Source organism: Mauremys mutica, chromosome 22 (genome assembly GCF_020497125.1).
Source record: "Mauremys mutica isolate MM-2020 ecotype Southern chromosome 22, ASM2049712v1, whole genome shotgun sequence".
Taxonomy (NCBI): Eukaryota; Metazoa; Chordata; order Testudines; family Geoemydidae; genus Mauremys; species Mauremys mutica.
This window is the reverse complement of record NC_059093.1, coordinates 17,944,847-17,969,860: the sequence shown is the minus strand read 5'-3', so window position 1 is coordinate 17,969,860 and position 25,014 is coordinate 17,944,847. Positions and strand designations below refer to the sequence as shown.

The 25,014-nt window shown below is 47.3% G+C and overlaps 1 protein-coding gene across 3 annotated transcripts in view; it reads left to right on the top strand.

The window, feature by feature from the left end:
• The first annotated feature begins 7,085 nt into the window (after positions 1-7,085).
• Positions 7,086-25,014, top strand: part of HEPACAM (hepatic and glial cell adhesion molecule) — a 74,478-nt gene continuing 56,549 nt past the window's right edge. For all 3 annotated transcript variants that reach the window (XM_044996755.1, XM_044996756.1, XM_044996754.1), the window contains exon 1: positions 7,086-7,509. In XM_044996755.1, coding sequence (XP_044852690.1) covers positions 7,425-7,509 — 85 coding nt within the window. In that variant the 5' untranslated portion in view covers positions 7,086-7,424. The remainder of the gene's footprint in view (positions 7,510-25,014) is intronic.

Sequence of the window (25,014 nt, the reverse complement as noted above, 5' to 3'; positions counted from 1 at the left end):
AATATCTTCATTAATGATCTGGAGGAAGGCGTGGACTGCACTCAGCAAATTTGCAGATGACACTAAACTTGGAGTGGTAGATACGCTGGAGGGTAGGGATAGAATACAGAGGGACCTAGACAAATTAGAAGACTAGGCTAAAAGAAACCTGATGAGGTTCAACAAGGACAAGTGCAGGACTCTGCACTCTTCCTTAAGACAGAAGAATCCCATGCACTGCTACAGACTAGGGACCAAATGGCTAGGAAGCAGTTCTGCAGAAAAGGATGTAGGGGTTCCAGTGGACAAGAAGCTGGATATGAGGCAACAAGGGCACATTGTTGACAAGAAGACTAACGGCATTTTGGGCTGTATAAGTAGGGGCATTGCCAGCAGATAGGGGAATGATCACATCCCTCGCTCTTTGACACTGGTGAGGCCTCATCTGGAGTACTGTGTCCAGTTTTGGGCCCCACACTACTGGGTTAGCTGCTATCAGAGCATTTCACAGCAGCTCTCCCTGGGCAGGTGCGTATGTGTCATTAACACACACACTGCTGAAATGGCTGTCCATGTGGGGGTCTCCAGACTAGCTGAGTGGTGGACAGGTCCGTAACTGCTCAAATAGACATCAATAAAGCACTACTAAGCAATGAAGCCCCGGCCTATGTCTGGAAGCAATGTCAGGAGGAGAGCCCTGTGGAAAGTTGCACAGAAACCTTCCCCTGACTCCCACATGAGTAGGGATTCAGTCCCCAATGCCTAGGTATACAGGTCAGTGCTCTCTGACCTGGTTCAGAGTTCAAGAAGCACAAAGCCTCATGTCCCACTGTGTGCTCTGAAAATAGGGTGCAGCATGAGCTCAGAATGATGAGTCTTTGGTCCTGCTGCATAGACTCATCCCGGTCCCATGGCTGCTACATTTGCCGGGACTATCTGGCTCTGAGCTGCTCTTTCTGTCAACCCTGCAGCTGCTTCTCTCCTGCTTCTCCTTCCCGCAACACCACAATAAAGAGTCTGCAGCTGCAATCGCTTCCTTCCAATCACCTGGCCCTGAGTCACCCAGGTGAACCCCAGCCAGCCCTAGCTTTGGGTTTCGGAGTGGCATCCTGTGAGAGACTACACTATGTCTGCATGTACCTATGCCATGAGGGCCATGGAGTAGCCAGCCCTATTCTGGAGATGTGCCCAGCAGGCAGGTGCTGGGAATCTTCAAACCCAGTATCTAGTGATTGCGCTTGATGAATTCCAGCTAGCGGGTAAAAATGAGGGCCCAGTTCCATAAGACAATGGGAGGAGGAGGGAAAAGGAAAAAAATGCCCCTGCCCCTTTACTTGGGTTAGAGCAGATAACTGTAAGAGGGCAAACTGGGCCTGCAATCAACCCCTTATCCTTCCCCCTGCTTGGGGAAGGCCTGACCTGTAAGCTGACAGAGGGTCCAAACCCAGGTTAGGGACAGGATGAGTGTTTTACGCTGTTGCTCCAATTTTCGCTGTTTTGTGTGCTGGAGAATAAACGGCCCTGAGATAGGGGTGATGGACTCAGCTGGATGTGGCTGGTTGATTTCCTGGGCTGGTGATCGGGTCCACCAGCCTACACCTCCATTTTGTTTTGTGAAGGCCATTTTAATTGTAAAACTGGCCCTGGAGCCTCCATACTGAGCTAAAACACAAAGGAGACATTGGGAACATTTCTTGCACCTAGCAGAGGACTAACAATGGAGAGCTGAGATTCCATTCAAGGGGAAGCTCCATGTGCTAGCTAAAGTAAAAAGCAATTGTCATTAGAGACCTTTGCAAAGCGTGTGTGTGAATTTTTACTTCACCTATCCTGTGCCCTGAAGAAGTGAACTATAAACTCAGAGTAGCTGCAAGCGTGGTGCTTTGGGAGAGGATTTGCTTAAGGCAGTGGGAAAACAGGGTCATCACTGGCCCTGGAGCATAGGGGAGCCAGGCTGTTTGGTCACATTTCTGTGAAGGGGTCACAGAAATGCCCAGAAATGTGCTAGAGAGGCCAGGAAGAAAAGCAGTGCTGCAGTCAACTTCGCTCGAGGGAAGCTTAAAAGTACATGGGTCTAGTGTATAAGGATCCAACAGATGCCTGTCCAGCTGGCTGGGCTCTTGTGTGACACAGACCAGAGAATTTCACCCAATTACCCCTTCACTGAGCCCAATAACTTATGTTTGACTAAAATATCCAGTCTGGATTTGAAGATGTCAAGAAATCAGTCACTTTCCTTGGGAATTTGTTCTGATGGTTAATCAAATTTCTCTGCCTCTATCTTCCAGCCACTGGTTCTTGTTATGCCTTTCTCTGCTAGGTTACAGATCACTTTAGAACCTGGTATTTTCTACTTATAAAGGTACTTATACACTGTAAGCAAATCAACTCTTCATCTTCTTATTGGTAAGCTAAAAGATTGAGCTCCCCTAAGTTTTCATTGTAAGGCATTTTTCAGCCCTTGTAACATTTCTGTGGCTCTTTTCTGCACTCTCTGGTTTTTCCTTCTTGTTTTTCAAAATGTGGACCCTATTTGTTGGCTTCCTTTCTGGGTTCTCAATAGCAGAGCAGCTGCTGTCCCTGCCCTGGATCTCCCCAGGACTGATGGCTTTGGGCAACAGTGTTTGGTTGATCTCAGCATCCATGCAGACTGTGCAGGAAAGAGACAAAACACACAGACAATAAAACAAAGGGATGTCACTCTGAGGGAGACTGTGATGGAGCATCCACCCCACACTGGCCTATAAAGGGGTTAATAGAGCCTTACAGAGGCTGTGCAGGAGGCAGCCAATTAGAGAAGGACTGCAAAGAGCAACCAATCAGGGCTAAGCAAGCTGAGTGGAGTCCTCTGGCCCCAGCCCCAGGGCAGCCTGTACCCCAAAGTCCTCATCCCTGGCCCTACCCCAGAGCCTGCACCCTCAGCTGGAGCCCTCACCCCCTGCACCACAATGCTCTGCCCCAGCACTTGAGCCCACTCCCACACCCTGAACCCCTCATCACCAGCCCCACTCCGGAGCCCTCACCTCCATATTGGTGCACAAAATTCATTCCACACAGAGATATAAAAAATTAGAGGGAAAATTGACTGCAACCACCCCCAAAATAGCCTTGTAAACCCCCCCCAATAAAACCTCCTTTTTGGGTCAGGACCCCTACAATTACAACACTGTGACATTTCAGATTTAAATAGCTGAAATCATGACATTTACAATTTTTAAAATTCTATGACCATGAAATTGACCAAAATGAATGGTGAATTTGGTAGAGCCCTATTTACATGCTGGCAAGAGACAAATGGCTACACACCAGACTACAGTAACTCCTCACTTAAAGTTGTTCCGCTTAATGTTGTTATGTTGCTGATCAATTAGGGAATATGCTTGTTTAAAGTTGTGCAGTGCTCCCTTCTAACGTCATTTGGCAGCCGCCTGCTTTGTCCACGGCTTGCAGGAAGAGCAGCCTGTTGCAGCTAGGTGGTGGGGGCTTGGAACCAGGGTGGACCAGCAGCCCCCCATCAGCTCCCCGCTCCCCTAAGTTCCCTGTGCTGCAGCTGCCCACCAGGCTAGCAATCAGCAGTTCAGCTGTCCCTCCCCCTTCTGCCTTAGAGCTGCTCCCAGAGATTCCTGCTTGCTGTGCAGGGGGGAGGCTAATGTCAGGGTGTCCCCCCTGCTCCTGCACCCCACTTACCCCTTTTCCATATAGAGCAGGGTGGGGACACTGACGGAGAGAGAGAGCTTGGGGCAGCAGCTGCTCTCTCAACTTCCTGATCCACTTAAAAAGACAATGCACTTAAGAGTGGGTCAGCTTAGTTAAAGGGGCAGTGTGCATCTCTCTCTCTCTCTCTCTCCCACAGCCAAGGTGTGTGTTTCTCTGTCTGCTATGCTGTCTCCCCTCCCTCATGTTCGTGCTGCCTGGTGTGAGAGGCTCCATTAATAATATGTTAACCCTTGAGGGCTCAGCCGAGTGCTAGTTCATCATTTAGCAGCAAGGCATTCCTGGGAAATATCCCACCCTCTTCCGCCCTCTAACTTTACCACCTCAACCAAGCTTCACAATCATCATAGCTGTGAACAGTATTAAATAGTTTGTTTAGCACATATACTGTGTGCATATCTATGTAATATATAGTTTTTTGTCTGGTGAAAAAAATTTCCCTGGAAACCAACCCCCTCCTATTTACATTAATTCTTATGGGGCAATTGGATTCGCTTAACATCATTTCGCTTAGTCACATTTTTCAGGAACATAACTACAATGTTAAGCGAGGAGTTACTGTATTGGGGATCCAGTGGCTGGTGCTGCCTTGCTGAGTAGTGGCTGAGCCTCCAGCACTGGTTCTGAGACCATGTTCTGAGACTGTGGTTCTGCCTCTGGCAATGATGTAGGATCTGTCTGTGATGATACTGTCACTGATGGCTATGTCTTCTGCAAACATAAAGGCACCATCTGGTGGCATGTGGCTTTGTCCTTTGGTGATGTGAGATCCAGCTCTGCAGCTACAAGAAGGGCTGCTTTTGATGAATGGGTCAGAGCACTTTGGTACAATGAATGACTCCATCACTGAGTGTCAGTACAGCAAACACAGCAGCTCAGCGGTAGCTCCCACACAGAAGGGGAAATTTGTCCCAAACACCACAGTGACAAACCAAGGGCCAAGAGATCTGTAAATCCCTCTGGCTTACCCCTCTAGCCCAAAGGAGCAGGGCTGGCTTTAAGCCGATTCCCCGGGATCGGGCCCCGTGCCTAAGAGGGCCCCACACCTTAGGTGTCGTTTTTATTTTTTTTACTCACCCGGCAGGGGTGGAGGGGTCCACTCTGGGTCTTCGGCGGCATTTTGGCCGGGGGCGGGGGGGGGGGTTGCCCAACCTGTTCTGAAAAACCTCCAATGATGGGGATTCCATGCCCTCCCTTGGAAGACTATTGCAGAGTTTATCCTTATAGGGGGAAGTTTTTTCCTAATATCTAACCTAAATCTCCTTGCTGCAGATTAAGCCCTTTACTTCTTGTCCTACCCTCAATGGCCATGGAGAACAATTGATCACTGTCCTCTTTAACAGCCCGTAATAGATTTGAAGACTGTCATCAGGCTCCCTCTCTGTCTTCTTTTCTTAGAACTAAAAGGGGGCCAATCACCTCCCATATCTTTCATACGACACTCTTGTTAATATTCTCGTAGCTGAAGTTGTGTATCTTAGATCGATTTCCCCCTCCCCCACAGTGTAGACCAGGCCTAGGACAGGAGTCTACAACCTTTCAGAAGTGCTGTGCTGAGTCTTCATTTATTCACTCTAATTTAAGGTTTCACGTGCCAGTAATACATTTTAACGTTTTTAGAAGGTCTCTTTCTATAAGTCTATAATATATAACTAAACTATTGTTGTATGTAAAGTAAATAAGGATTTTAAAATGTTTAAGAAGCTTCATTTCAAATTAAATTAAAATGCAGAGCCCCCCCCGGATCAGTGGCCAGGACCCAGGCAGTGTGAGTGCCACTGAAAATCAGCTTGCGTGCTGCAAGTTGCCTACCCCTGACCTAGGTGCTCAGCAGTCAGACCTGTTTTGGCTGATCAGTTTTGGCTGTTTTTGATTAAAATTCACTTTAGTCTTGACTGCAGGGGTAATGAAATGTAATTATCCTTATTGTATGCCTAAAAGACGACAAACCTGTCCTTAACACGTCCTACACCTCACTCGCTAAGCAGGGGGTAACATCAAATCCAAGGGAAATCTGAGGGAGTGGACAAGAGTTTGTACTTGGTGGAATGGCCTCTGTTTAAAGAATCCTATTTAACTCTCCACCTCCAGGACTTAAAGAGAGAGCTGATCAGACTCCACTTAGAGCCCGTGGTTCTGCTCAGGGGTCACGAGAGCTGAAATCACTGATCAGCAGGTCTGGGGGACTGAGCCTTTCATCTGATTTGGGGAGAGCATTGCAGTGAGAGATCGCACAAAGGACGCAGCAGCAGCAGCAGCGAGGTCCCCCACTCACTGCTGAAATCACCGAGAACTGGGCTCAGTGCGGGAATCTCAGAACATGTCACTACAGCTGGAGGCAGGCAGTGGTGAGGGGCAGGCAGTGGCAGAGACATTAGCAGTGGGGGTGAGCCGTGACAGCGGCAGAGGCATCCCTTGCAGGGATGGGAGGCGAACCCATGCGAGAGCACCCCTGAATTCTAGGGCTTTGCGGGTGCAGCAGAGGGGAAGGGAAGTGGTGTGTTAAAGGGACATTTGTCCATTGGATTTTCACACTGCAAGGGGGAAAGCTGAGGCAAAGACACTGCCCCCGTATCGTGAGGCAGGCCGGTTTGCACACTTTTCAATCATGGTGTTTTCCCAAATGAATGCTGAGTTGCCACTCCCTTTTAATAACTGTTTTCTCTTGTTATCCCCAGACTTGGTGTTTGCGAGTGAAGAAGCATTGCCCCTTAGAGGCACTCTGTGTGGGTGTTTAGTTTTCCCAGATTTGGGGGTGGGGGCAGAGGGGGGCTTGAGCTGGTTTGGTTTTGTAACATTTAAGAGGGACCCCTAGATAGTGAACTCAGCCCTTACTGCTCCTGGCACTGCCTAGCAGAAGGGTACAGTATGGAAAATCCACTCATGGCAATGTTGTAGGGCTGGATAAGCCAAGTGGAAAAGGTCTTGGAGGGAATCCCAACAAAGATCCTCTGCCTAAACTGCTCTAAGAATGGGCAGCAGATAGCATCCTGCACCAGGAAGGAGACCCTTCCTCCACGAGGAAGGGAAAATATTGGTTAAGGTGTCTAAACCCTTTTTACAGGAGCGGGGGTTCCTCTAGGGGGCAGCAGTCCCCCCTTCCTCATGCCGCTTCCTATAAAGAAAGTCCTGTTTAATGAACCCCAAGAGATTTGACCATCTGAGACATCAGAGCAGAGTTATTTGTGATCCAATGAGCCAGTGAAGCTTGGCAAACTCCACTGCACAGTTACCACAAAGAACGCAACCCCTTTAAAACAATGCTAAGTGTCTGGCTTGAGCCCGAGAGGCCAGGAAATGCAAATACACTGCATAACTGCCCTGCTGGTGCGTTTCAGGGAGAACTGCACATGCAATGCAGTGTGCGCTGCACTCTCGAGGAGCGAGCGAAAGGCACTGTCAGCTGGGATTCAGAAGCTTCTTGTTTTCAGAGGTTTAAGTCAGGCCTTTGCTGTTACTTTGTGTTTGAAGATTTGGAGATACTGTTCATTATTTCTCAGTCCTGGCAGCTAATCTCCTGATGCTGAGGATGTAGGGTTCATGAAACCAGAAAATGTCAGGTCTGACCAAAAGAAAAGACAAACTCAACAACACACAGAGCTCTGTCTATTCACAGAGGAGTTGGCAGGGCTGAGCGGTGGCAGAACAACTCCAAGCAGTACTGAGGGACGTGCCCGGAGTGGACAAATCATGCCAATTGTCTGCGAGAGGGACCTAAAGCTAAACACAAAATGAAGAGAGAAAGGGAAGCCTTGTCCAGACTCCCTAGTGCTCCAGGTTTCGTGCGCTTAGTGTGCCTTCTTCTAATCCACCCAGGTAGGAAAGCGAATCTCTTTAAGAATCTGGGAAGTGGGAGCGGGTGTGCGGATGTCATTGTGTGGCGTGAAGATGGGGGTGAGGTGAGGCTTTGGAGCTGAATGCTGGTGTTTATGAGCCTGCTTAGCCCCTACATGATCAGGGGATGTTCATTCAAGCAACAGTCCTGAATACCTTTCCTTTCCCCTCACGCAGCGGCTTTCTGGCTTTGGGAAAGGATTGTTCCAGCTGCATTTCAATGTAACGAGAGAGAATTAATGAGCAGTTTCTTATAGAACACATTGTTGGTTTGTGCTTCTGAAATCAGACACTGAATCGCGCCTGGGGAGTGTTTGTTCTGTTTGAATGAGTTTGTAGAAGCAGGACAGTTTGATGTCGTGAGTTAATCTAACACCCTCTTCTGGAAAGACAATTGAAATCAGTTGAGACTCATAATTCAGCTGTGTTTAATGCTAAGCCAAGGTCTGGAGATGCTGGAAAATTCAAACAAAATGTTATGTCATTCCTGCCATGCTTGCTGGCCATACGTTTTGACTCACGCCCTAGTCAAAGTGTAAAAGAGACGGGATCACATTTGGAAAGTAACTGGCTCCTGATATTACTGTAGAAATACCATAAAAGTAGTTTATTTAAAAAGCTTGCTCCTGCACAAACTCCTCTATGTTCATACCGACATCCCAGCTCCCAAGAGATGTGGAACTGAATGGGTGCTGTGTATGAGCCTGGATCCAGTTTGATTTAACCAGCTGCTACAGGGAAGAACTGTCTCCCATGTCACTGTTTCTTGTGGCAGCCCACACATGCATTGTGCAGACACTCTCTGGAATGGGCTTTCCCGAGAGAGGAAATTTCTACTTTAATTTACCTTTTGAAAAGTCCCCTTTGGTACCATGCTGTGCTCATGCTAGTCCACTCCTGCCAGCTACAGACTCTGCCCAGTAGCTGGTTAGTTGTGAGTGCCCCAGTGTCCCACTCAGCTGTTCTGGTTGTGCAGTGAGCACATTTGGAACAGTTTGTTCCAGTCCTTTCAGCAGCTGAATGAAGATGTTTCTCTCTAGAACGGTCTGTGCTATTTTTTGTGGCTTGTATGTTCAAATAGCTCTAAACCCCACACTCCACAGTGATGCCGACTGACCAGGTGCTGAAGCTGAGAGGCCTCCAGGAAGGGAGGTGGACCATGGGAATGTGAGGTAAACGCTAGGGCTGTTAGACCTGCTCTTTCCATGGAGGAGCCAGGCTTTCAACCTGTCCCAACCCCACAGAGCTGGGTTACATCTGAAAGGGCATAGGCAGGAAGGGCACAGAAAGGTGTCCAATGTGCTGCAGCAGCTACAGGTCATATCGTATTGCCAGCAGCTCTTTGGCTAAAGCACTAACACTGGATTTGCATCTTTATCAAGCAGGTGTGTTTCCAGTGAGGTCCCTCAGGGATCAGCTACTGGCCCTACGCTATTTAACATTTTTATCAGTGATGTGGAAGAAAACATAAAATGGTCACTGACAAAGTGTGCAGTTGACACACAAATTGGGGGGGTGATTAAATAATGAAGAGGACAGGTCAGTGATACAGAGCTATCTGGATTGCTTGGTAAACTGCGTGCACGCAAACAATACGTATTTTTAATAAGACTAAATGTATACATCTAGGAACAAAGGAGGTAGGCCATGCTTACAGGCTGGGGGACTCTCTCCTAGGAAGCAGTGGTTCTGAAAAAGATTACCAGCAATCCGGCTGGCTCAGTATCAGTGACCTGTCTTCTTCATTGTTTACCACATCCCAATTTTTATGTATCTGCAAACTTTATCAAGGATGATTTTATGTTTTCTTCCAAGTAATTGGTAAAAATGTTAAATTGAGTAGGGCCAAGGAACCGAGCCGTGTGGGACCCCACTGGAAACATACCAGCTCGATGATGATTTCCCCATTTGCAGTTCCATTTTCAGACCTATCAGTGAGCCAGATTTTAATCCATTTAATGTGTGCCATGTTAATATTCTAGTTTTTTATTCAAAATGTCATGTGGTACCAAGTCAAATGTCTTACAGAAGTCTAAGTGTATTATTTTAACACTATTACCTTTATCAGCCGAATTTGTAATCCTATAAAAAAAGATATCAAGTTAGTTTGACAGGATCTGTTTTCCATAAACCCATGTTGATTGGCATCAGTTACATTACTCTCCTGTAGTTCTTTATTAATTGAGTCCCATATCAGCCACTCCATGAGCTTGTCCAGGACTGATATCAAACTGACAGCCCTATAATGATCTAGGTCTTCCATTTACCCTTTTTAAATAGTGGTACAACATCAGCATTATTCCAGTCTTCTGGAACTTCCCCCAGTGTTCCAAGACATACTGGAAATCAACATTAATGGTCCAGCCAGCTCCTCAGCCAGCTCTTTTTTAAAACTCTTAGATGCAAGTTATCTGGATCTGCAGATTTTTAAATGTGTAACTTCTGTAGCTGCCATTTAATGTCACTGAGATACAAGTGGAATGGAAAGTGTGTTATCATATAATATGACTACATCATCTGATTTCCCCAACTACAGAACAGAAATGTTTATTGAACACTTCTTCCGTTTCTCCATTATTATTTATAATTCTACCAGTTCCATCTTGTAATGGACTGATACCATTGCTAGGATTATTTTAGATATTAATATACATAATAAACTCATTATCCTTGTCTCTGCTGGCCATAGATTTCTCCTTGTGTCCCTTTGCTTCCCTTATCAATTTTGTATACTTTCTTGTTTCAGATTTTGTTAATTACTATCAACTTTCTCTATTTTTCATTTGTTATATATTATATTATTTTTATAGCTGCCTTCAATTCCCCTCTAAACCAGGTCATTTTTTTTTAACTAGCATGGCCTTCTTCCTCAGTTGTGGGATTGTGCCTTTTTGGGCTTCTGGGAAGGTGTTCTTAGACAATTTCTAATTTATCATTTATACTGTTCTGATTAAATTCTTCCTCCCAACTGATTTGGCTCTTACTTATTTTAAACATTCTAAAGCACCAAGTATATATACGACAGCTCTGGGCTTTGTTTGTACATTATCAATGTGATCATGTCAAGCTCATTTGCACCTAAGATGCCATTAATTGTTAGTTCTGTGATAAGCACCTCTTTATCTGTGAGGATAAAAGTCTAATAAAGAATTTCCCCCAGGAAATTGTCACGTATAATATTTAGAAAATCCAAGGATGTTTTAGCACTGGCTGCATGAGCCCTCCACCATAAGTCACTCTAATTGAAGTCCCTCATGATCACACAGCTTTTTTCCTTACACATTGGAAACAGGTGTGTAAAGAAGCAGTCATCCTGTTTGCTGGCATGATCTGGTGGTCTGTAGCAGACACACACTTGTGCTCTATCTGTTGGGACATTGATCCATGAACATTCAAGATAATTTTCTTCTGAGTTATCAGTGACTCAGACACAAGTAATACCATTTTTGACACAGAGTCCCACTTCCCCTCCTCTTTTGTCCACTTGACCCTTCCTGAATAGATTATAACCATTGATTTTAACATTCCAATTGTGCACATCATCCCACCAGGTTTCATTAAAACAACTAGATTGAATTATGCACCTCAATGAACAATTCCAAATCCTCTTGTTTGTTACCCAGACTCCTAGTAGTGGTATACAGGCAAGTCAATAATTTCTTCTTTGTGTCCTTTGGTTCCTGGATTAATTTTGTTCTGAGCATCTTGACTTTGTGCTTGTATCTTCCCCCATCCTTTTTACCATCCCCTTTTGTTATTACTTTCGTGAGCCAGCCCCACCCTGTGCCTTGCACAGCTCCGATCCTGCCTCTCTCTGCTAGTCCCATTCACAGTGACTGAGAGCAGGACAGAGCACCACGTGCAGGGTAAGGTACTGCCAACCAACCGGCTGCTTTCACCTACTCGGTATACATGCCTCCTCTGCCCACCTCACACAGGTGTGTCCTACTCTGCCCACCTCACATTTTTCCATCTGCCTCTGTCACCAAGGCAGCACTCGGTTCTTTCTGCTTAGTCATGAATGGGTGCTGCTGTCAGTGATGGGGTGTCAATCATACTTGGCAAAGGGCCATTCAGGGAGCGGGCGGCGGGTAGTGAACACAGGCTTTTGGGAGGGTCAGGTGTCTGCACCCTGTAAGGGCTCGAGGAATATTTACTTTGGACTCTTAAAAATAAACATTTTGAGAAGGAACCGGTCTGCAAAATGTGGTTCTGAGCCACCATTGATCATTTAAAAATCACATTTTTGATGTGGAACACTTTGTTCCTTCCCCATTAAATGCAATGAAATAGGACACCAACATGTGCTTGGACTAACGTAGTTCAGCCCTTTCCTCCCTTTTAGCTGCTGCTTCTTTTGTATGGCTGGTGTAGAACAGCGACTACACTTTCACCTGAAGTTGATCAAGCCAAATGGCTACATCAGGAGTAGCAGAATTATTGCAGTGATGCCTCCTTCCAATTTATATATTGGGCAGTAGGTGGTGAGATGTTTGATGGTCTGTTGTGGGGAACCACATGTGCACACCAGGGAGTCCTGGATTTTCCATTTGTGCATTAGATATCTGCATCTACCATGGTTGGTTCAGATTCAGCTCAGTTGACCAAGATGACCATGGAAGGTCAAACCCAGGAACCTTCTGTGTAGAATCCGGCACAAGGTTTTAGCTGCTGATGGCCCAGTTTGTCAGGGCAAACACCCTCTCTATACCCAGCCAGGACACCAATCTCCACCTCTCCTCCCTGCCTGATGGAGAGATGTTCAGAGACACGGGTTTACTGCTAAGAGACTCACTCATACAGTTAAACCTGGTGCAAGAATGGGATAGCCAGGCCCCAGGTCCCTGCCAGGATGATGGGTCAAGGTAACAGGATAACCAGGCCCTAGTGTCACAGGTGGGATGATGGGTCAGGGTAATGGGATACGAACGGCCATACTGGGTCAGACCAAAGGTCCATCTAGCCCAGTATCCTGTCTTCCAACAGTGGCCAATGCCAGGTGTCCCAAAACCAGGCCTCAGGGTCACAGATGGGATGATCGGGTTGGGGTAACGGGATAACCAGGCCCCAGGGTCACAGGTGGGATGATGGGTCGGATGATGGGTCACCTCTGGGCTGACAGGTTTTGAGTGCGCTCCAGGACAGAGAGCTCTTTTACTTGCTGATGTCAGGCATGTAAATGGCACAGTGTGATAACCAGGGCATGGATGGTATGACCTAGGGTCAGAGCAGGAGTCAGTAGTCAGGCCAGGTCAGATACCAGGAGGCTACAGTCCGAGTCAAGTCAAAGGGCAAAACAGAGCCAGGTGACAGGAGGCAGGCAGGGTCAGGTGAACAGAAGCAGGTGTTGCTGGGAAGCAGCCCTCAGCAGGGAGAACCCAGCTGGATGGACAACTTCCTGTCCCTGGGCTTGGGTTAAATAAGAGCTGGGAGCCAGGCAGGGTCCTACTCTGGCAAGCAATTAGCAGGTCAGTGGGTGGCAGGTTGGAGCTGAGTAGCACCTGAGAGCCCTGTGGTCCAGTGTTCCAGGCCTGCGGTCCCTGACACGCAGCCAATAGCCCATGGTTACATTTGTCACTAAAAGAAGAGTGGCTGGTCTGTGTCAGGGAAGGCTCTGCGGTAACAGGCCGTTCAGTGGCCCCTCCTTGTAGTATAATCATGAATGGCTAGAGGCAGACATTTCCCCCAGCTTTCAGGTGAACATCCCCCCATGCTTGAGCCTGGCAGAGGGGAGATGAAAGAGGTCAGTTCCAGGCTAGGAGTGTTGCTGGGCTGAGCACTCCCTTCTCTGGCTGTGGGCCACTCACCCACTGGTGAGCACAGAGAAGAGCTGGTGGGGCAGGGCCATAGGGAACTGCCCAGCTGCCTTCAGTCAGCAAAACCCATGGCATGAGAATCCTGCTGAGCCAGTGAGCAGGCGTGTTGGGGCTGCTGAACACGGGGATGTCACACGAGTTGCACGATGCTTGGCAGCCCTGCCCTAGGCTCCTGTGACTAAAGCCCCGCTCAGAATGAATGGCTCCTCCGAGTCACCACTCAGACAGAGTCAGTCTGCAGCCAACGTCTTCCAGCGTGCCCCTGCCGCTGGGAATCCCTGTCCCTGGGGCAGTCCATCTCCAGAGCTCCCAATGCACTTTCCAGTCTCACACAGCTTCCCCCACTTCCTGCAAAGGGGAACCATTCTCAGCTGAGCCCCACATCCTTCCCCATGGCACTTTGTAATCTCTGCCTTGGCCAGGGCTGGATTAAGGCAATCCAGGACACTAGGCACAACACGACATGGGCCTCCCACTGGCGCTGGTCCTGTGTTTTGAATGGTGGAGGCAGGGTACCCACCTTTCCTCCAAAGAGGCAAGGGCAGTGGCATAGGGCATCCAGAAGGGCCCACCCACCTGTAAGGAGCAGCAGGGATCCCATCTTCTGCCCAGACAGCAAGAGCGGGCAACAAGGAGGGCCCACAACACTTATCCCGTCAGCTGAAGTGTGTCTGCTTGGCTGGATTGGGGGCAGAGCCTGACACACATGGTCCCCTGCTGGTGGGGGGTTGTCAGCCTCCTGCCCAGAGCAGTTGGTCTTGAAGATAGGATCCCATTGAGATGCACCCTAGTGCTTCAGGGTCTTTGCAGACTCAGGTCCCCTCCCCACCAAATCCAGGATGCACATGTTCTGTCCCAGCTAGTATTGCTGATGTAGGAAACTACCTAGGAGAATCTAGCTGCAGCTTGTTTCCGCCATGAGTGCTGGAAGTGCAGGTGTGGTGCTGCAAGGCACCACACCTGCAGTAGGGTGGTGAAGAACTGGAATGGGTTACCTAGGGAGGTAGTGGAATCTCCTTCCTTAGAGGTTTTTAAGGTCAGGCTTGACAAAGCCCTGGCTGGGATGATTTAGTTGGGTTTGGTCCTGCTTTGAGCAGGGGGTTGGACTTGATGACCTCCTGAGGTCCCTTCCAACCCTGAGATTCTATGATTCTATGATTCTAAGGCTGAGTTCAGCCCTAGGCCAATGACTCTCAGCCTTTCCGGGCTGGTTGCCCTTATTAGTCAAAAATGTTCGGGACACCCTCCCCCCGCCTCCTTTACTGTAAGAATAAAAAACGTATCCACGCTAGCAGTGCTAAACCACAGATTAGGCCTGATTTTTTTCACATTCTTTCCTCATACTATACCTGACTGAGCCACTTTCACAGGAGAACTCACTTGGCATTTGAAAACCTGCTGCAGAAACGAGCCGTGGTGCTTCTATGACACCCATTTTCCAGGGCATTATGCAGAGCTTGCTTCAAGGGAAGTCTCAAGTTTTATTCCCATCTCTGCTGTAGATTTGCCTTAATAATGGTCAATATCAATGGAACAGTGAGAATTCCTGTGACGCACGGTCATCTAGTGGCTTAGACATTGGCCTAGGAGACGAGACCTGAATTGGTGCTGCTTTGAGCAGGGGGTTGGACTAGATACCTCCTGAGGTCCCTTCCAGCCCTGACATTCTATGATTTCTATGATTCTAACCTAGGTTCTCGGTAACACTGACTTGGTCTATGATGTGCGGCAAATCTCAGTGTCTGTTTGCTAGGCAGTGAATTGGGGATCATGATATTGACTAGAGGTGATGGAAAAAACAGGTTTGTCCCATGAAAAATTTTCATTCACATTTTTTTTTAATTTTTCACAGGAAAAGTTCTAAACAAATTAATTTTTTGTTTATTTTCATTTAAATAGAAGTTTTTGTTCCAATCTGTCATTGAAAACCCAAAAATATCAGGTTTGGGTTTTTTTTACGTTTCCTTTCCCACTTCCTTTTTGCAGTGAGTGCAATAAATGAATGTTTTGTTGTTTTCTTTCCCCCTCACTTTTTCATTTTCATTTTTCACTCTGTAACATTTCAAAACTTCCCCAACTTTGGGAGAGTTACAGGGTGTCGGAGCCACACCTTCATTTTCCCTTTTGCTGCTCTGTGACCTGTTTTCAATGAAACCCCCTTTTGGGGAAGAAAATAGTTGAAAATTTTTGCCCAGCTCTATCACTGGCTTACAAATAATGCTATGTTGGCATCAAACCAAGGGTGATCATTGGGGTGTGTGAGGCTAAATATGTTAAAGATCATTGGCCGGCCAGATGTGATAGTAATGGAGCCATGTGAGTACCAGAGATGGAGAGAGTGACTGCCAGACATTGGAGTTGGGGAGGCATGCAGGGGACATTGAGGCTGGGAGAGAGAAAATAAACATTTAAGCAGAAGAAAATCAATTGCAGGGGAAAAGAGGCACAGAGGAAGCATTAAGGATACAGCTTGCACACAGACAGGGAGAGGAGAGGGAGGAACAAGAGCACCCATATCTCCTAGCAACTGGCTATTTTCTGCATGGCAGCTTCTGGACTCACTGTCTGCATCCATGATGCAATGGCCATTCAGCTGCTTGTAGAATAGAATCTTCCTCCTCCTCCTCCTCTCTGCAGATGGCCATGGTGGCCAGTCTCCCCTCTCTGCTGTACATCGACTTCACTCATTGTCCTCACTCCCAGCTGACCTTTTCCATCATTTCCCCATGCTCCAGCCCTCTTTCCTCTCACTTTCCTCAAACAGCCTTCCAACCTCTCCCCTGCCTCCCTATTCCCCTCTCCATCGATCCTCTGCCCACCTCTTCTTTCTCAGCCCTTAGAGTCCTCCTTCCTCCTCTCCCTTGTCCATCACAGCCTTGGCTTGGTCCTTACCCACCACACTTCCAGCCCACACACACTCCTGGGATTTCCTACACCTGTAGGGGGAGCCTGCCCCTTTTCTTCCCAAAGCACTGGCTCTGGCCTCCCCTCAGGCTCAGGCCCTCTGCTTGCCCAGGCCTTTATCCTCCTTCCCCCACAGTTCCTGGTCACTTCCCTCTCTTGCCCCCAACCCTCTCCTGTCCCCACCACCATCTGCCCATGGCCTTTCTTTCCCTTCTGCTCCCACAGCCCAGCTTGTGCCCTTGCTCAGCAGCGTCAGTTAGTGACTTGCTGGTTTTGCTGTTGACCATGGTTAGGCAGTTACCTACCCCAATGCTATGGAGCAAAGGCACTAGATAATGTATCATCCCAAAGGTGAATTGAAAAATACTATTTCTTTTATCATTTTTACAGTGCAAATATTTGTAATAAAAAATCATATACACTTTGATTTCAATTACAACACATAATACAATATATATGAAAATGTAGAAAAACATCCAAAATGTTTAATAAATGTCAATTGGTATTCTATTGTTTAACAGTGTGATTAAAACTAAGATTAATCGTGAGTAATTTTTTTTGAATTAATTGTGTGAGTTAACTGCGATTTAATGGACAGCCCTGGAAACATTATTTTTCAATTCACCTCATACAAGTACTGTAGTGCAATCTCATTATCATGAAAGTTGAACTTACAAATGTAGAATTATGTACAAAAAATAACTGCACTCAAAGATAAAACAATGTAAAACTTTAGAGCCTACAAGTCTACTCAGTCCTACTTCATGTTCAGCCAATCGCTGAGACAAACAAGTTTGATCACATTTTCAGGAGATAATGCTGCCTGCTTCTTGTTTAGAATGTCACCTGTGAGAACAGGTGTTCACATGGCACTGTTGTAGCTGGCATCTCAAGGTATTTATGTGCCAGATGTGCTAAAGATTCATATGTCCCTCCATGCTTCAACCACCCATTCCAGAGGACATGCGTCCATGCTGATGACAGGTTCTGCTCAATAATGATCCAAAGCAGTGTGGACCAATGCATGTTCATTTTCATCATCTGAGTCAGGTGCCACCAGCAGAGGGTTGATTTTTAAAATATATATATATATTTTGGTGGTGGTTCAGATTCTGTAGTTTACACATCAGAGTGTTGCTCTTTTAAGACTTCTGAAAGCATGCTCCACACCTCGTTCCTCTCAGATTTTGGAAGGCACTTCAGATTCTTAAACCTTGGGTTGAGTGTTATAGTTATCTTTAGAAATCTCAGGTTGGTACCTTCTTTGCGTTTTGTCAAATCTGCAGTGAAAGTGTTCTTGAAACAAACAACATGTGCAGGGTCATCATCTGAGACTGCTATAACATGAAATATATAGCAGAATGTGGGTAAAACAGAACAGGAGACATACAATTCTCCCCCAAGGAGTTCTATCACAAATTTAATTAACACATGATTTTTTTAATGAGAGTGGAATAGTGGCCAAAGCATGAAGGGGCATACGAATGTTTAGCATATCTGGCACGTAAATATCTTGCTACACCAGCTATAAAAGTGCCATGTGAATGTCTGTTCTCACTATCAGGTGATATTGTAAATCAAAGCAGGCAGCAGTATCTCCCCTCAATGTGAACAAACTTGTTTGTCTTAGCGATTGGCTGAAGGAGAAGTAGGACTGAGTGGAATTGTAGGCTCTAAAGTTTTACATTGTTTTGTTTTTGAATGCAGTTCTGTAACAACAAAAAAATCTACATTTGTAAATTGCACTTTCACCATAAAGAGATCACACTACAGTACTTGTATAAGGTGAATTGAAACATACAGTTTCTTTTGTTTATCATTTTCACAGTGCAAATATTTGGAATAAAAAATAATAATATAAAGTGAGCACTATACACTTGAATTCAGTGTTGTAATTGAAATCAATATAGTTGAAAACGTAGAAAACATCCAAAAATATTTAATAAATGTCAATTGGTATTTTATTATTAACAGTGCGATTAAAATTGTGATTAATAGTGATTAACTTTTTTGAGTTAATCGTGTGAGTTAACTGCAATTAATTGACAGCCCTACAAACTACGCCTATGGCTGAAACCACTGGGCCAAACTACTCCCCAAACAGCATGGTAGCGCCCCATGCTGTCCCTCATCCCTCCTAGCTTCCAGACACCTGTATGTAACCAACACGAGGGTTCATTATAATTCTGTGTTATGATAATGGGGGCTCTGTGGCTCACAGAACAACTCTGGGGAAATGCTGCCAGCAGAGCAAGCCCGTGTGCGGCCCCTGCCATGTGGCAAGCTTTCCAGCTGCTGTCTCCGGGCTGGAGCGTAGAAGCATGTCCCTTTTCAGGCCAGGCCTAGCCCCGCTCTGCCCCTTCTCTGAGTCTCAATCACTGTGGAAGGCAATCTCTGAGGATTACCGGGCTACTTAAAGCCGTGTGCGTTGAGAGACTCTTTATTCAGCTAAAACTGCTGTACAATAGAAAGGATTAGGTGCCCCAAATACATTTCCTTAGTCACTGCTGAAATGCGGAGCAAAGTCGGGTACCTATTGGCTGAGAGAGGCCTTTCACAATGGCCCCACTGGCTTTGCTTGGGCCTGGCTGAAGCCCAGCCTGCCCTGCTGCCTTTGTGCAGCTGCTGATGAGTTTGGTCACTGTGTCTGTGCTGCTGCCTTGGGAGCTGCCTCGCACTGCAGCCTTTAACCTCGAGCCGGGGGGAGATAGGCCCAACACCCAAAGACTTTGCCCTCTGCTTCTGGCAACCCCATTCAGCCCCACAACTGGAAGCGCAGCCCCCTCTTCCTGACAGTTAGCACCAAAGCCAGCCATTTATCCCCCTCCTTTCCGGTGTGATTTACATCGGGGACGTTTCGTAACAGGGCAAGCGGCTGACAGATCAGATACCTTCCTGCTTATAAATGGAGTGATGCAGCCCTGTGGGCACTCGCCCTGCGTGAACTGCCCTGAACAAGGGGAGATGGTTTCCTCCTGCTCCCCCCTTCTCTAGGGGAAGTGTGAGGTCAGGAGCGCCGCCAGGTTTTTTGGCGCCCTAGGCAGCGGAAGGTCCCGCCCCCGAAATACCGCTGACGACCAGGGCGGCTGAAGATCTGGTCGCCGCCCCCCAAATGTTAGTGCCCTAGGCGACTGCCTAGGTCGCCTAATGGGTTGCGCTGGCCCTGTGTGAGGTACTTGCCCTGAGAAGAGAGGCAGGTGCTGGTGAGGTTTGGCAGCTGAGGGCAGGGGAAGAGGAAAGCCCACTCCCCTGTGCTTTTGTCCTTTCCCTCATGGTCTCCCCTCTCTCCCACTTCTTCCATCTACCCCCCCCCCCATTGTCACAGCTCCATCTCTGTACAGGTTTGTGCTGAAATCCCATAGCGCCCCAGGGTGTCTCCCGAGATCCCTCCCTCCCAGCCCCAGCACTGGGGCCTGAGTTCCTATGAGAAGATATAGGGTGGGGATGCACAGACGCTGCCCCACTCCACCCTCCCCCATAGATACCCATCCCTAAGAGGACGTTTCACCTGTATCTACCACCTTGCCCTATTCTTATTTGTGGACGAGGTGGCTGGACCCTGGGGAAGATGATGGCCAAAGCAGCTGCAAGCTGCTGTGATCGTTGAACAGGCAGTGGTGTGTGGCTGTGTGTGGCTTGCTGGAGTTCTATGACTCTGCATGGTCATTGTGTTACTCCCCATCATCCAGAAGCAGGAGAAAGCAGCTCTTGGCAGGTGACTAAAGCCCATTGGTTACTTGGCAGGAAAAGTCTGGCACATGCTCCTAGAATCTCCCCATGCCCAGGGCCTTTGGATAACTTCTGCCTCTCCCCAGGGCCGGCTTTAGGAAGTGCGGGGCCCAATTCGAACAGTTTTGACAGGGCCCTGACAGGGATGACAAAAATAAATGTAAAAAAACATGTGGGGCTTGTACTCACTGGGCGGTGCTCCGAGTCTTTGGTGGCACTTCGGGGGTGGGTCCTTCACTCGCTCCAGGTCTTCGGCGGCACTGAAGGACCCGCCGCCGAAGTGCTGCCGAAGACCCAGAGCAAGCAAAGGACCCACCCCCGAAGTGCTGCCGAAGACCCGGAGCGCCGCCAGGTGAGTACAAATTAAAAAGGCGCCTCTAGCCAGGGAAGAGATTCTCACTGGGCGCGGGGCCCTCTTAGGCGCGGGGCCCGATTCGGGGGAATTGGTGGAATTGGCCTAAAGCTGGCCCTGCCTCTCCCCCTTCATCTCACACGGAGCCAGAGATCCTGCTGATGTCAGGACTGGCCCAAGGCTTGATGAATAAATACCTGTGGAAACGTTTGCTTGGTAAGCGCTCTCAGAGGGAGGTCATGGCATTGCCGAGTCAGGCTTGGATGTTAGCTAGACACTGTTAGAGCTGTGAATGGCACAAACACAGAGGAAGACAAGGGGCCGGATTTACAAAGGTGCCTATGTGAGTTAGGTGCCTCACTCTCCTTGATTTTCAATAGGAGTTAGGCGCCGGACCTGTTAGATGCTTTAGTATAGTCCACTAGGCACCTTTCTGTAGGTTTAACTGCAAATCTGGCCCAACTTCCCTGCCCCAGGGAGCATAGCTCATTAGCTGGGCAGGTCCAGCACAAGTGATAAAGGATCAGGCAGAGCAGCCAGAGTAGAGAGGGCCAGCCAGGGGATCAGGGGTGCCTGGCTAAGCATGCAGTGAGTTTAAGGGAGATTTGAAAAAGGATGGGAGGGGGCTCGGCCCATTTAACTTGCCCAGTGACAGTTAGCAGCGTGGACAGTCTAGTCATGGAGTGGGTGCTCCTAGTTCTTACCCCTTCTATCTAGGGTGACCATCCATCCTATTTTGGCCGGGACAGACCCTTTTTTGAGCCCTGTCCCGGCCATCCCGACTTTTTTGACACTTGATCAGTTGGCAAGAGCAAACGGGACAAATGCCCATTGTGTCAAAAAAGTGGGGTGCAGAGGAACGTGGAGCGGGGCAAGGAGAGCAGTGATGCCAGCCCCATGTGGGTGGTGGCGGGGGGAGGCAGGGCTCGGGCAAGCAGCATCACTAGTCCCAGCCTTTGGGATGCACACCCTGTGTAGTGTGTGCATCGCTGCTCGCCCGAGCCTGCCTTCCCCCCATATGGGGAGGAGAGCTTGGGAGAGTGGCCAGGTCAGCCCCACGTGGTGGGGTTCAGGCAAGCCCCTCGTGCTGTCCCATTTTCCCTTTGGGAAATAGGGTCACCCTACTTCTGCCCCACACATCCTTCTCCCCAGGAAAGGGGATGTCTGAACCAGAAACTTGTTTTTTCATCAGCCCTTGTCTTTAGATCACCCGTTAGCAGAAATAGCTTTTTCTGCTGCTTGCATGGAGCAGGAAGGAGGAGATGCTCTGCATACTAATAGGTCTCATGATTTTCGGACTTGTTTAAGCCTTTTCTTATGCTCCTGCACACAGCTCCTAATCTAATACTGAATTGTCGCCCAGATGAGTCATTTTCCCCCGCTGCATTTCAATACGGGTTTTGTTTGCCGTTGGATTACGGCATCCAGGCTGCAGGCCGATGTCCTGTCGGAGGCGGCCTATCAGATACAGCATATTTCCTCCCTCTCCACATCACGGCTGAAGAAATGTGCCCTGTGCTGTCCGTTAGCCAGGCAGTGTTTACACAGCTCTCTCTTCCAGACTCCAAAGCACTGAGTGCAAATAGCAGCCCTGCCTCTGCACGGACTAGCAGGGGGCAGGCGAGCAGAGCAGCAGCCCCTCTATCCCAGGATGGCTGTAGATCAAACAATGAACCCCACTGCCATGCACACACCGAGGACTGACTGCAAGATTAACTTGGCCCTTTGTCTCTATAGGATAGGAGACATTCCTATCAGTCAGCTCGGAACAATAGCCCACTCTCTGAGCAAAAAAGGCCTTCATCAAACAGACACTGTCGCTTCCTGCTGCATCTTCCTTTGCCTAGGATTTCTGCTCAGGCCCCCATGCCTTCTGGAGTGCCCCTGGTCCTCCTCTTCACACAAGTCTGCAGCACAGTCTGTATTCAGGGCACGTGAAGAGGTTGTGTAACGCAGCCCTAGCCAAGGAAGTGACCTCTATTCACAGAACAGGTTCGGTGCTGGTGGCAGTAGAGTACATGTCCTCCACACCTTGTTGCTGTGTTGGCTTGAATGTTTACCTACAGGGTCACTGCTAGGGATGGCAGCTGGGCACAGCCCGAGGCATTCATTGTGGCCCAGGCAGCCCTTGGACGTTTTGCTGCTGTGGCCAACAAAGGGGCCATTTAAAGCCAGTTGTGATCTCCTAGGCATTGCTAGGGCTCCCGTCTCTTTGTTTGTCACAGCTACCTTCAGCCTCCTGCCTCTACTACCCACTGATTCATATAATTACACATCTTATTCCAAATGAGTGACATTGTCAAGCATTTTAAGATTTCTAGACTTCAATCGATAGGACTTGGGTAATCTTAAACCTTTTCAATGAGGAGTCCGGTGACACCTAATAGATTTATTTGGGTATAAGATTTTGTGGGTAAACCCCTCACTTCTTCAGATGCATGGAGTGAAAATTACAGATGCAGGCATAAGTATACTGACACATGAAGAGAAGGGAGTTACCTTACAAGTGGAGAACCGGTGTTAACAAGGCCAATTCAGTCAGGGTGGACATGGTCCACTCCCAATAATTGATGAGGAGGTGTCAATACCAAGAGAGGGAAAATTGCTTTCATAGTGAGCCAGCTACTCACAGTTCCTATTCGAGCCCCAATTAATGGTGTTAAATTTGCAAATGAATTATAGCTCTGCAGTTTCTCTTTGAAGTCTGTTTTTGAAGCTTTTTGTTGAAGGGTGGCTACTTTTAAATCTGCTGTTGAATGTCCAGGGAGATTGAAGTGTTCTTCTACTGGCTTTTGTATGTTACCATTCCTGATGTCTGATTTGTGTCCATTTATTCTTTTACGCAGAGACTGTCCGGTTTGGCCAATGTACATGGCAGAGGGGCATTGCTGGCACATGATGGCATCTATCACATTAGTAGATGTGCAGGTGAATGAGCCCCTGATATTGTGGGTCATGTAGTTGGGTCCTCTGATGGTGTTGCTAGAGTAGAGTGACACACAGATAAACACAATATTTTGGGGAAAAGTCAACACAGCTTTTGTAAAGGGAAATCACACCTCACCAATCTATTAGAATTCTTTGAGGGAGTCAACAAACATGTGGACAAGGGTGATCCAGTGGATATAGTGTACTTGGATTTTCAGAAAACCTTTGACAAGGTTCCTCAGCAAAGGTTCTTAAGCAAAGTAAGGAGTAAATGGGATAAAAGGGAAGATCTTTTTATACATCAGTAACTGGTTAAAGGAAAGGAAACAAAGGGTAGGAATAAATGGTCAGCTCTCACAAAGGAGAGAGGTCACTAGCGGGGTCCCCCAAGGATTTGTACCGGGGTGAGTGCTGTTCAACATATTCATGAATTATGTGGAAAAAGGGGTAAACAGTGAGGAGGCAAAATTTGCAGATGATACAAAATTACTCAAGATAGTTAAGTACAAAACAGACTGGGAAGAGATACAAAGGGATCTCACAAAACCGGGTGATTGGGCAACAAAATGGCAGATGACATTCAATGTTGATAAATGCAAAGTGATCCACGCTGGAAAACATCATCCTAACTATACATACAAAATGATGAGGCCTAAAGTAGCTGTTGCCACTCAAGAAAGAGATCTTGGAGTCATTGTGGATAGTTCCCTGAAAACATCCACTCAATGCGCAGCAGCAGTCAAAAAAGCTAACAGAATGTTAGGGACCATTAGGAAAGGGATAGATGATAAAACAGGAACTATCATAATGCTGCTATATAAATCTATGGTATGCCCACACCTTGAATATTGCATGCAGTCCTGATTGTCACATATCAAAAAAGCAATATTAGAATTGGAAAAAGTGCAGAGAAGGGCAATTGAAAATATTAAGGGTATGGAACAGCTTCCATACTAGGAGAGACTAAAAAGACTGGGACTGTTCAGCCTAAAAATGAGACGACTAAGAGGAGATATGACAGTGGTCTATAAAAACATGAATGATGTGGAGAAAGTGAACAGGAAAGTGTAATTTAACCCCTCACATAACACAATATATAGGGGTCACCTGATGAAATTACTAGGTATCAGGTTTAAAACAAACAAAAGAAAGTACTTCACGCAATCCCTAATCAACCTGTGGAACTCATGCAGGATAGGTTCCTCAATGGCTATTAGTCAAAGTGGTCAGGGATGCATGCTCTGGGTGTCCCTAAACCTGCAACTGTCAGAAGCGTCTGGCTCCGGCCACTGTCAGAAACAGGACACTGGACTAGATGACCATTGGTCTGTCCCAGTATGGCTGTGCTTATGTTCTTAAAGGTAATAGTGTTGATGTAATATACTTAGACCTCTGTGAGGCATTTGACTTGGTACCACGCAACATTTTGTTTAAGAAACTAGAACAATACAAAAATATATATGGCACACATTAAATGGATTAAAATGTTGCTACCTTGATAGGTCTCAAAATATAATTGTAACTGGGGAATCAGCACTGAGCAGATGTGTCTTGAGTGGAGTCCTGCAGGGATGTGTTTATGGCCCTACGCTATTTAACATTTTTATCAATGATGAGGAAGAAAACATAAAATCAACACTGATAAAGTTGGCAGGTGACACAAAAAATTGGGGCAATGGTAAATAACGAAAAGGACAGGTCACTAGTACAGAGCAATTTGGAGCGCTTGATAAATTGGGCACAAGCAAATAATCTGTG